The following is a 12771-nucleotide window of genomic DNA, read 5'->3' on the forward strand; positions in this document are numbered from 1 at the left end:
GCAAACGGTTTGCATTTGCGTTTGAATTATGTCACAATTTTGACACGAACAAATAGAAAACGCATTTGCAAATGCAGTTTCCCTACTGGAACAACCAGTTAGACCAGCTAGACCAGCTCAAGCTGTGTTTTGGAACATGGTAGCTGGTAGCTATAGCTGGTTAGACCACCCAAATCCAGCTTATGCTGGTAGCTGCATTCCAGCTTTTTCAATGTTAAATTCAATTCATTTTTTTTCAGAAGCTAAATATTGATGAATAATTAACAATTGTTTAATAACAACAGCTTCCGGTTACAATACATGTCATAGGCCAGTTCTGCTTTAAAAATGTAAAACAAACACAGACATTCAGGAGAATTCAGTTTATTTATAATATATCATTAAAAACACTTTTTTTGTGTGTGTAACCTTAATATGAGATAAATTACTTAATAATTGGCAGTAATAACCTAACTGAAATACAAATACTTATCAGTTTTCAGCAGCTTACATATATGCAAATTCACTTTTTTGATTTATTTTTTGTTGATATCTTGAATTTGTTCTGTTAAATATCGCCCAAGTTTTCCCGCTCTGGCTTTCAGCTCTGCTTCCTCCAAATCTTTGCCTTCTAGCCACTTTTGAAAGCAACCTAGGAGAAAGGACATACAACAGATCAATCAATTGCACAGCTAAAAACATTTAACAGGTTACATAAAATAATAAAAGTTGTCGCATAGAAACATCTACTAAGAACCAATTATTTTGTTTGCTGTATTAGCTGTCATAGAACTAACTTCACAGAAGGCATTGACGAATAATCCAAAACAGAGTTTTTATTAACAATTACAAAAACAAGAGTATATACACTACAACATAACCAGACAACAGAGGGAGCAATGTACTGTAGAGAGTAAGAAGAGGTTGATGAAGACGTGCAGCTGTTGGTGATTGAAGACTGGAGATAGGTGAGGAGAGTGGAGGATGATGCGAAATGGAGTGCATGGGTAATTGAGGGTAAACCACTATCAAGGTAAATGGTTACTGTATTTGGTCAATACTGATCCTATAATGACACTGACACTTTTATGGCTTTAGTGGATTATTTTATTCGTTTTCCTGAAATTACTTATGAGATGGAAGATTTTCAGTTCCCAGCATGCTCTGCAATGGAGTGGTAAATGAGAGTAATGTCAAAATAAGTGCTATTTTATGCATATAAATCAAGATGAGAACAGGAGGAGATTATTAATGTTTACTATTAAGTTCAGTTGGTATTTTAATGAGTTTTTTGTTAATTGTGGATTTAAGAGGTTACCATTGTTATGAAGAGTTATGCATTTGTTTAGAAGGGAAACTTATTATAAGTTTCTCTTGACAATAAGAGACATGAAGTTACAGTTTAATTTAACTTAAGCCAAATAAATTGTGTTGACCCAATAAAGTAATTTATTTTATTTTATTTTGCTTTGTGTCAATGTCAAAATTTTGGCTCATATTAAAGTAAAGGTCTAAACCAAATCCTTAATATAATTTGAGAAAAACTGTAGCATGGCTGTAACAAATTAGAGTAATTGGAGTAATTTAGAGTAAAGTTTGTCCAAAGTATCATTTATTTTCAGTGCAGTTCACATTTCACTTACCTTTAATTGCTCTATATTTGTGAGGTGTCAGAGGGGGCCTAGGATCTGTTTTTGTGGTGGGGCAACTTTTTCCTTCCAGGCTACGGTTGGCCAGTGTGCTTGTTCCCCAAATGCACACTGCCAGTTCTTTTACAAACAAGCTGTCCTTTAAATTAGCCTGAATCTTCTTCCATTTTTCAATGTGTATTGCAACACCTTCACCAATATCAACCTGTATGGAAGAACATTCAACAGTAGTCAAGAAATGTAAAAGAATTGTAGTCTTTTATTCTTGATGTATAAGCAATAACTCAAAGAAAGTAATATCTTCCGTCCTGATCCTAGGGACACACTGTCCTGCAGAGTTTTCTTACAACATTAATCAAACACACATGAACCAGCTCATGTGCTTCAGGATTACTTGAAAAGAATTGCAGGCCACATGTTGGAAATAACATTTGCAGGGCAATGGGTCCCCTTGGAGTAGGGTTAAAGAGCTAGTCAACAGTTTTTAAAATTTCAGTCAGTGTAATATTTTTGTTGCTGTTATGTACAGAAGTGCATAGAAGTAGACCACACTTTTATATGGTGTAATGTTTTACAATTAATTAGTATTGTTAGCCAAAATAATGTTCTGGTGTTTTTGTACATTATTTCCAAAAATGCCCAACAGAAATACTATTGAATTCAATAAACACGTACCTCTTGGATTTCAAAAAATTTGTTCAGCGATTTGATAGGTAACAACAGCAGAACTGTTCTCTGTGGGAAAGGGTGTAAAGTTAGGGAGTTGGAGTTTTAAGAGAGGGGCCAGATTAAACATATGGATAATACTAATAATATTAATTGTGACTGATTAAATAAAAATGTTCTGCAAAGATCATATCATTAGGATCTTACCAACTGCTGTTTGAGGGTTTTTTATTTTTTCTGAAGGGGGGGCTGCTCTCTGCATAGAATCAAACAAATGCGCTGATATTCCATACTTGCAAAACAATTCTGCAATTCTATTATTTAATGCATAAAATCGTACCAGATGTCACTGGAAGGTCTGGAATGGAGGCTGGAGATGTGTTGCTTCCTGGAAAATCAAGTCACAAACATTATTATATTTGTGTGTACAATGACACCGGTATACAATACATAACATGAGTGTGGTGCTTTAAAAATTAATAATATATTATTACCATGAATGGTTTATATTTATTTATTCTTCTTCTTGTAATTATTATTATTATTATGCACAAAATCTTACCAGTTGTCACTGGAAGGGCCTGCATGGAGGCTGAAGATGGCTTGTTTCCTGGAAAATCAAGTCAAACATTATATTTATTTTTATAACTGTCAGACGCTGGTAAATTCAGTAACCTGAGTGTATAATATATATATAGTTATATAGTAAGTGTATAATAATAATAAACGTAGGAGCCTGATAAAAACAAAAAGTCGTCTGATGGACTTTGATTTTGCATCTGAACTCTTCATTTTTTAATGGAGCCAATCCGTTTTAATGTTACATACAGCATTTTCTTTAGCCTCTTTAAATTCTTTTGCCAGTTGCCAGAAATTGTTCAATTTCTTTGCTAGTTTCTGAAAAAAAAGATGATTGTAAGCACTTTTTATATGTTTCTTTTCAGTCTAAAACGGTTTTTTACTCAGGTATTTCTTGATTCATAACCTTTAAAATGACTTGATTACTTCAATATTTAAACTGTAAGATGTATACATGAAGCAAATGTTTTTAAACTGACAGAACATTTTAGCAACATAGCAACATCAAGTTAGCCTGATTTAGCAGCTGCGCATTTTCATGTTTCACAAACCAGGGTTCCCACACTTTCATCAACACCAAATTCAAGGACTTTTCCAAGCACATTTTGGTCAAATTTAAAACTGTGTTTTTGTGCCGTCGCCGGGCACTTTGGGAAAAGGATAACATTTTTTATGATTTCTCTCTTGACAAAGGGTCATTTCAGAAGTCTGTTAGCAAAGTGTACATGCAGTCACAGACATAAATAGACACCGCATTGAAGGCTTTGGCCTGTTGCTGTTATGGGTTCAACAATGCTGCCATATTGGAGAGGACAAGACATTAACAAAAGGGAGCTTCTTTGAATAAAAAGCACAATAACGTTTACATTTCACATCGTTTTTTTAATGATTTACAGTCTACGTGGAGTATAACAATGTCTTGTCTCGAGTTACTTATAATATTGATAGTCAGACTTAGAAAATTGTTCATTGTTTTGAGGAATTTAGAAAATTCACACTGGTCAATTAGTGATTTGGCTTATTTTTCATAGTAACTGTGAAGACATTCCAATGTAAGTATGGGATACTGTACAGTACAGGTGCTTGCTTATCATGATAGAATAAAGCAATTTTAATAAAGCATTTAAAACAATTTGATCAAAGTTATCAAAGTTGCTTTAACACTTGTTTATTAAAAACAGTTAATTTTATTTTATTCATATAGCACTTTTCACAATTTTCATTGTTGCAAAGCAGCTTTACATACGATCAAAAAATAATGGTAACATATGAATAAATAAAACACAGCATAATTAATATACTTCAGCAATCCTTAAGCAAAATTATATGCCAATTTGACAGTTCAAAAATGGGAAAAAGCACCCCCCCCCAAAGTTTTCATGCCTGTGATTCAAGAAGTATTAAAGATTTTTAGATTGTGGATCTTAAAAAATGTAGCTTGTTTCCAACTATCAAAACAACTTCATATGATTCCCCAGCCCAGCTAGGTCCCCACCAGCTCGGCCAGGTCCCCACCAGCTCGGCCAAGCTGGTCAACCAGCTACAACCAGCTTTGACCAGCTCATAACCAGCTTGAACCAGTTACCAGCTTGAGCTGGTAGCTGGATTTTCCAGCAGGCATTCCTTTTAAATTCAGTCCGCAAAATCGTTCCGGCTGGAGGGCAGCAAGTGATTTTTACAAGTATTAACGCTTTTATTAACAAATATTAACCATATTAACGCTATTTGTGAATCATATAATATATGACATATATAATTCATTAATGTAAAAAAACGCTGATATGGTTTTTGCTTTGCCCTTACAGGTGTGATAAAAAATAAATAAAATGATCACCTATTAGCTTGTCTCATCTCGTTTATTCCTTTTAAATGTAGACTTAGGAGCTCCACTTCAAAAAATAAAAACCCATTTGCTCTGCAGCGTGCACCACTTGCAGCAAGTAGCCTCTCCTCCAGCCGCGCCTCCCTCGTCATAAAAACCACGTGATTGCAAACAACCTTTAGGGACGTCTTCCATCAACGGCCAATCAGCGACTCTTCTCAGTTTGAACGTGGAGCGGTTTATCGTCATGGCGCTTAGTGCTGTTCATTGTTTCATTTTAACTTGTTTATAGTGTTGGTTCATACTATAAAATACTTTGCTTTTGTAGTATTTTTATCTGTTGATCAGTTTTAAGGTCAAGTAGCGGATCTGCATGTCGATTACACCATCTCAAGGTAATTTCATTCTCATGTGTTTAGTAAATTTCGTAGAAGTGCATTTAACGGGTGTCTGTAAAACTTGAATTTCGTTGTATTTGCATGGGTGATTTGATTTATATTAATACCAGTGGTTTATCGACTAGGTAATTGCAAGGCATTTAAGATTCATGATATTACATGCATTGCCTAATGCTGTTTTAACCCGTTATTGAAAAGTAATATAATAAATCCAGAAAAACATGGGTGAATGAGTTTTATATGTTTGTTCAGTCAACCTTATACAAACAAAATACAATAATGTGAGTGTGTCTAAAACATTTTTGTACTCAGTCAAAATCTGTCATTTTTAGGTTTAGTAAAATCAAAAGTGTGTATAAATTAAAGAAGAGGTCAGGACTGTTGTAATAACAAAAAACAACAATCAAAACATATGCATGTATTTGACTAACCAATAACTGTCTGTTTTGTGTCTAATAAAAAAAATCTTACATGTTGTTCATTCTCTCCCTTGCTTAAACCAGCTTTAATCCTTCTAGTAGCATGGCCTTGTAAACTAACGGTACTGTTTAGCGTGTTGACAAAATGTTATATGCTCTCCTGCTTTTAAGTCGCTTTAGATAAAAGCGTCTGCCAAATGAATAAATGTAAGGATTGATGCGTCATTGACAATATTATTTACAGATGATATTAACTTTTTTTTCAGTGGCTGTGGACTGGACATTGTTTTTATTTTCTTTATTTCCATTTGCTGGGTAGTACAGACCCAAGATGGACACCAGAGGAAAAAATGAGCCAATATATATGAGGACATACAGTAAACGTATGTGTAAAGTTGACCCTTGGCTCTCACCTGATCTAAGAAAAGCGGCTTTCTCTTTTTCAAGCACACCTTCATCAGATCAGTCCATTCCAGAGACCACACAACCCAAGAAACGGTACATCACACAACCTTGCCAACTTCATGTTACAATGTTATTGATGCTAATATCTCCTCCCTTTCTCTTTTTCGTGCAGAATGAGAATTGTAGCCCCACGTCCAGCTAAAAGCAAGGCCATGACCGCCCTGAAAGAAAGTGATGAGGAAAACAATGAACCGCCTTCATCATTTAGGTCAGGGAAGTTTTAAATTCAAATATTCAGGAATATACAGAAGTTTAATTATAATAATGATTTTTCATTGTAAATGCATTGTTTCCGTGTTGCATTAAACAGTGTAGCCTATACATGTTTGTGGTACATGCATCTTCTGCCTTATGTAAAGTGATAGTTCACCCAAAAATGAAAATTCTGCATCATTTACTCACCCTCTTGTCATTTCAAACCTTTATGACTTGCTTTCTTCTGCAGAACACAAAAAATGTTTTGAAGAATGTTAGTAACTGGCTCTCATTCACTTTTTGTGTCCAAACAATAGAAGTGAATGGGGACCAGTGCTGTTCGATTACCAGCTTTCTTCAAAATATCTTCTTTTGTGTTCTGCGGAAGAAAAAAATTTCAAACTTGTATGACTATCAAGATGGTGAGTAAATGATAGAATTTTTGGGTGAATTGTCCCTTTAAGGCAGTAAAACAGCAGCAAATGTTCAACCATGTCTTTCCTACAATCTTTTCTCGTCCTTACACATTTCTTTATGCAGAAAGAAAACGAATGCTAAAGCATCAGTGAAGACTTCAGCAAGGAAGACTAAAATGACAAAAAAGCTAAAACAGAATATACAGTCAGTTTTCAGCAGCAGTGAAAATGAGGACGACTCTCTTATAATAAAGAAAATCCATCCAAAAACATCTGCTCAAGAATGTGCTGAGTAAGTCTAGTGATGTCAAGAACTCAAAATATCTTTCTTGAGTCTGTCAGTAAGAATAAAATAGAATGTTTGTTGTATCATAGCGTAGGGAGAGCGCTGGACCCGCCTCTTACGAGCCAGTTTGTCACACATCGCAAAAGACCACTAGCACCTGTCCAAGATCAGAAACACACCCGCAAGCGTGTTGTAAGTGACAATATTCTACATGTTACAATGGTGACTGTTTGCCATAAAACTGTTTGTTCACATTTCTCCCCATCATCTCTTTTCTCCCAGTCTGTCGCTCTTCAACGCACGCTAAATTCCTCTGACGATTTTCTCCCATCGTTTTCACGAAACAAGCGACTTGTGAGCAAGAAACCGTCCTGCACTGAGAACTCTGACGTTCACAAGAACCGCAAAAGCGCCTATAAACGCACAGCCCTGGGTGAGGTCTCTTTCAACGACAGCGATGACCAGCATCTTATCGCTAAACGTCCTCTATTGTCCAGCACCCCGTCCATGGTCTGCAGACAGCTGCTGCACTTACCGGAGCCCTCCATCAGTGAGATCTCCTCCCTCAGTTTTGATGATCTTCAGCAACCCACGAAAAACATCAGCGCACCTGGTATGGTCTCATCATGTGGGAAAAGACAACAGCACCCAAAACCTACAAGAGAGAGAGTGACAGAGGAGGGAGGAGAGGAATCTGTTGTTGTGGTGACTGCTAGGGATGGAGTTGAGGATCAGCGAAAAGAGGGAGGTGTGGGTGGCTCATCTGCGCAGGCAAGCACGGGCTCTGGATATGCGCCACACCTTGAGTCTGTAGCAAAGGAGCTCAAGGAGAGGTGAGTCATGCCTGCTTATTTGCTAAGAGAACTTTCTGGTAAATTAGAAAGTTAGGCACACTTTAAACTGCAGTCTGGAACTTTTGCCGCTGTATCATCACCAAATATGTTTGAAACGTAAAATTGCAGATTATTTATATTTATAAATAATGTTTATCAGCTGACATTCTGAAAAAAATTCATCGTCTTGTCTGTTTCAATGTATAGGTGTCAGACAGAGGATGCAGTCATAGTGCTTGACAGAATAAACATTTCAGACAAACTCTCATCCCAGAGCTGTCATAGGAAACAGGGCGAAAGGATTTCCTTAAACAGTTCGGATTTCTCCGTGCTCGCAACAAGTCAGAGCACACAAACCAATTCTGCTGTATCATCCAGGTGTTCTTCACCCCCCAAACCATCTCTTCTACCCCTTTATATCTCACTCTCTAAATCTCTCAATTCCCCTTCACATGCGGAAGCTCAAACTAGTTCACTAACATGCTCGAACCAGCCCCTTGTTGACCGTCTTAAGGCTGAGTGTTTACTGTCTTGCCTCACTGTTGGAATCCCACGTCTCGATTTAGGAGCGTATATTTCTGTCCACCAGGAGGCAGCACCTTGCTTTGACTCTCCACACACCTGCCAAAAGGATAATGCATCCTCTCCTATTTTGAAAGGGCCTGAGAACTGCAATATTTCATTAAAAGGTCCAGTAAATTGTGGTGATACCGAAACAGTTGTTCGCCGTCTGTCTGCATCATTCCAGCCACCTGTGGCTCTGAGTGAGACACGGCCACCAGCTGTGCCCAAAGAGCGCACAGGTGCGGCCACGAGCACCGGCCGTAAAGTCTGCATGAGTGGACTCAACGTCAGCCGCTGGTCAAGAAGGGCTACCGGAGAACGCAACGAGAAGTGGAGGAAAAAAGAAGGAAGAACTAAAGCAACGTCTGGAGACTCGAGCTCATGGGGCAGCATGTTGTCTACTGGGGCGGAAACTTTCGCAGGGGTGAGTTGTCATACAGGCTGGAATGCTTTAAACATTTTACAAGATTTGTAATTACTTTCAAATAAAAAATGGCACTTGTATACTATATTCTTTAACTTTTACGTTAAGATTTTTATAAAGGAGTTGTGTAATGTAACACTGTAAATGTGTGTTTTTGTTTTTCTGTCATATGTTCTGAAAAATCAAAGCGTTATTGTTGTTCAGAAAAGTGATTTAGCTGGTTTTCCATTTGTTTCTGTGCACACATACAGGAATCGGCATGTGGCTGGCTGGAGGGCAATGGTGGGATTGGTCTGGCTGTGACGCCTCTCAGAATGGACCAGATGAATCTCTCCTCCATCCTAGCCAACCTCACGCCTGACACACTCACCACGACCAACTGGGGCCGATTAAAGGCATCACTATCACTGCATAAGAAGAAAACTGGTGTGTTACAACATGAACACAAACACACAGTTAACTTGATTCTTACACTAAAGGACTTAAAAAATGCACTTTTGCATTAAAGTCACCTGAATCATGCGTGTTCGTATTCCTTCACGTTTATCACAGCATTTCCTACCCCTCAACGTTTGGCTCATCTGAGGACTCCAGGCTCTCGGTTTACAGCTGACACTAGTCTTGACCCGTTTTCTTCCCCTGTCTGCACACCTTTATCCAGATTTACGCCTTCACTCCTGGTCCGGTCCACCATAAATAGTTCCATGGTAAGGCATTTCTTTACACTAGTTTTGAAGGTGTACTTCCTGCAAGAAACACACAATTTACAGTGCTTATAGCTTTGTATTTGTCCCAGATATTGATTTATGCTTGGTACATAATAAGATTTTCTGTCCCTTTTTTTCATTTGTATCTTTCTGTCATTTGATATTGCTCTATTGGATTTTAATGGAATTGTCTCTTCTCCCATGTTCACTCCGTCTTCATTTTCTGCGGTTCAGTCTCAATGTGATGATGACATCAGCGATGCAGAGAAAGTATATCAGGAGTGTCAACAGAACGGCCCACTTTCCTTCAGCGACTGCATCCCTCCATCTCGAATGAAGGTTTGCACCAAGATTGGCGAAGGAACATTCGGTGAAGTCTTCTCAACCAAAATTGACTCAAACCAGACGGTTGCTCTCAAAGTATGTACACAAAATGGAATCATATACAATTGCACAATGTGTATCTATAATATTGGACACAACACAAATCTTGTATCAGTGTTTGTTCACTAATTTACCATTTTGTAAAAAAAAACAATCGCTATAGATCATCCCTGTGGGGGGAAGCGTGAAGGTCAATGGTGAACAACAGAAAACATTTGGTGAAATTCTCCATGAAATCATAATTTCCAAGTAAGACCCTGGCATAGCGCAAATGCAATAAAGAGTGTAAAACCGGATAATGTTTAGAAGACACACTGATCTTCAATGTTCTTCCAGAGAGCTGAGCAGCCTTAACGTAAAAGAAATCAATAGGACAGACGGTTTCATCGGACTCAACAAGTATGCTTCTTTTCCAGCAAATTTTGTTTGAAGTAAAATCAGGTGGTGTAAAGTATGTGTGTGTGTGTGTATGGAAATGTTTTCTAAGATATGTTATTTAAAAATATATTTTTTAGTCTTCATTGCGTCCGCGGGCGGTACCCGAAAGCTTTGCTTAAAGCCTGGGATAAGTTTGACTGCCAGAAGGGATCTGAGAATGACAGACCTGGTAAGATAAATACCTTCCGATGCTTATGTCAGTCAATACTTAGAAGGTCTAGATGACCAGGTCAGAGGAAAATCTAAAAATGATGGATTAATGCAATAGCATGTGTTAAAGAAAATTTGTTTGTTGTATAATTATGATTTCATGTCCATGAATGTGTGTATTCTGGCAGATTTCTTTGATGATGAGCAGTTGTTTTTAATCCTGGAGTTTGAGTTTGGAGGGAGTGATCTGGAGAACATGAAAGGAAAGGTAGGTCTTTTTGGAGACCGGTTTGCCCACTTCTTTTACTGTAAGGATTGTGATTTACTATTCTGATTAGGGATGCACCGATATGTACATTTTGGCCGATAACGATAACCGATAATTATTTAACACCGGAAGCCAATAATCGATATATTGGCCGATATACAGTATCTAAATATTATTGCATTGAGACTGAAACAAAAGGCAAAAAGTGGACGGCTGCTTTTATTTGAAAACATTGACTGCAGAAAACAAAGTAACCATTAGTTCTCTTTTTTTCCCAGAAAGTCATGTACCAAGCCTACTTGACACTAATTAAAGATTCTTTAACTTTTAAACTTTTCTGGTATGTTTATTTAATAAACAAATTATAGATGTTCTTCAAGAGCAACCCAGAAAAGTGCTTTTAATAGCCACATGTCTAACGTGTCAAGACAGAAAGCATTCAGACAGCAATCGGCTTAAAAAAATGCTTTTGTTCCTATAATTTACACATTCATGAATATCTACATACTGTACCTACATTAACAATGTTTTGCTAATAAGTAAGTGAATGATCATGACAGAACGACAGTATTGTACTGGGTTTTAACTGTGAGCAGCGTGCAGCTGAAGTGGTTTAACCAGAGAAAATGATTCATAATTTATCGGCCTAAATTTTATTATCGGCCGATACCGATAACACTCAAAATGACCATTTATCGTTCGATACCGATATGGCCGATAATTTATCGTGCATCCCTAATTCTGATCGCAACTAAAACTGTATGTGTGATTCCATTTCAGCTGTCCTCCATGGCCCAGGCCAAGAGTGTTTTACATCAAGTGACTGCAGCTCTGGCCGTAGCTGAGCAAGCACTGTGCTTTGAACACAGGTAACGCGTTTAAAGGGATAGTTCACCCCAAAAATGAAAATTCTGTCATGAATTTACTCAACTTCAAGTTGTTCCAAACCTGTATAAATTTCCTTGTTCTACTAAACACAAAGAAAGATATTTAGAAAAATGTTAGCAACTGAGATTTCTAAGGCACCAGTGACTACCATAGTAGGAAAAATTAAAATGGTAGTCAACGGTGCCCCAGAACGGTTTGTTTCCTTAAATTCTTCAAAATTTCTCATTTTGTGTTCAACAGAATAAAAAATCAATACAATATTTTTTTCTTCCAAATATCTGTCTTTGTGTTCAACCAAAGAAAGAAATTTATACAGGTCTTGAGGGCGAGTAAATGATGTGCGTATTTTCATTTTCGAGTTAACCCCTTTTAATCCCTTTAAAGCCTAAACATACTCTATGTCCATTTTTACCTATGTATAGAATTTGTTAATTTTCAAGGAGACATATAATACACTTTTTCCCCTCTGTTTATTTAGACATATAGAAAATTGACTAGCCTTATGTATATTATAATATTTATAAAATTATATCAAATGCTTTTTTAAATGCTAAATTTTCCATGATCGTCGTGTGTTGATTTCTCAGAGATCTTCATTGGGGGAACATTCTGGTGAAGAACACAAAGCAGAAACACAGCGAGTTCATCCTGAACGGTACAGTGCATTCCACAGAGACACGAGGAGTTCACGTCAATATAATTGACTACTCGCTGTCACGTCTAGAGATCGGTCAGTCTAAGGCTACTTTCCATTAATACGGCATATCATTTTTAAAGCTGAAGTGCGTAAACACTCTTTCTTTTAGATGGTCTGACAGTGTCTTGTGATATCTCAGCCGACAAGGATCTGTTTATGGGTCAGGGAGATTACCAGTTTGAAATCTACCGCCTGATGAAAAAGGAAAACAAGTATGTGCCTCTGAACTAGGGATTAACATCTTTTTGTTTGAAATTCTTAAATATGGTTCTCATTGTTCTTATTCTCTTTGTCTCAGTAATTGCTGGTCAACATATAATCCTCATTCCAACGTGTTGTGGCTGCACTATCTGGCTGACAAACTGTTAACCATGAGCTACAAGGCCAAAGCTCAGTCCAGCCAACAGAAGACACTGAAGAGCACCCTCAAGTCCTTCCATTCAGAGATATTGAAATACGCGTCAGCCACAGAAGCTCTTATGCAGTGCAAATTCTTTCAGTGAAATGTGTAGATGGTCATGTTTTAAAGAACACAGCATGTGCT

The 12771-nt window shown here is 37.4% G+C and overlaps 1 protein-coding gene and 1 long non-coding RNA gene across 4 annotated transcripts; one reads left to right on the top strand and one right to left on the bottom strand.

Moving 5' to 3' along the window:
• Positions 1-347: 347 nt before the first annotated feature.
• On the bottom strand, positions 348-4837 carry LOC130552968 (uncharacterized). Its single transcript, XR_008962806.1, has 7 exons — positions 4708-4837; positions 2857-2904; positions 2635-2682; positions 2502-2550; positions 2304-2363; positions 1623-1833; positions 348-631 (listed from the first exon to the last, which is right to left on the bottom strand). It is a non-coding gene; the product is annotated as an uncharacterized LOC130552968 (long non-coding RNA).
• Positions 4838-4878: 41 nt separating this feature from the next.
• Positions 4879-12740, top strand: haspin (histone H3 associated protein kinase). 3 transcript variants are annotated; one of them, XM_057331675.1, is made up of 18 exons: positions 4879-5090; positions 5779-6010; positions 6090-6185; positions 6713-6880; positions 6964-7066; positions 7157-7707; positions 7915-8695; positions 8947-9121; positions 9248-9402; positions 9637-9822; positions 9950-10035; positions 10123-10185; positions 10302-10393; positions 10563-10642; positions 11423-11511; positions 12118-12260; positions 12337-12439; positions 12526-12740. In XM_057331675.1, the coding sequence occupies exons 2-18, from the start codon at positions 5844-5846 to the stop codon at positions 12728-12730; spliced, it is 3243 nt and encodes a 1080-aa protein (XP_057187658.1). In that variant the 5' UTR covers positions 4879-5090; positions 5779-5843; the 3' UTR covers positions 12731-12740. The 3 variants fall into 3 exon arrangements, with proteins under 3 accessions (XP_057187658.1, XP_057187655.1, XP_057187657.1); XM_057331672.1 differs by having other exon boundaries at positions 4975-5090; positions 6964-7707; XM_057331674.1 differs by lacking the exon at positions 4879-5090 and having other exon boundaries at positions 5124-6010; positions 6964-7707.
• Positions 12741-12771: the final 31 nt, after the last annotated feature.

Source organism: Triplophysa rosa, linkage group LG4 (genome assembly GCF_024868665.1).
Source record: "Triplophysa rosa linkage group LG4, Trosa_1v2, whole genome shotgun sequence".
In the NCBI taxonomy this organism is placed as follows: Eukaryota; Metazoa; Chordata; class Actinopteri; order Cypriniformes; family Nemacheilidae; genus Triplophysa; species Triplophysa rosa.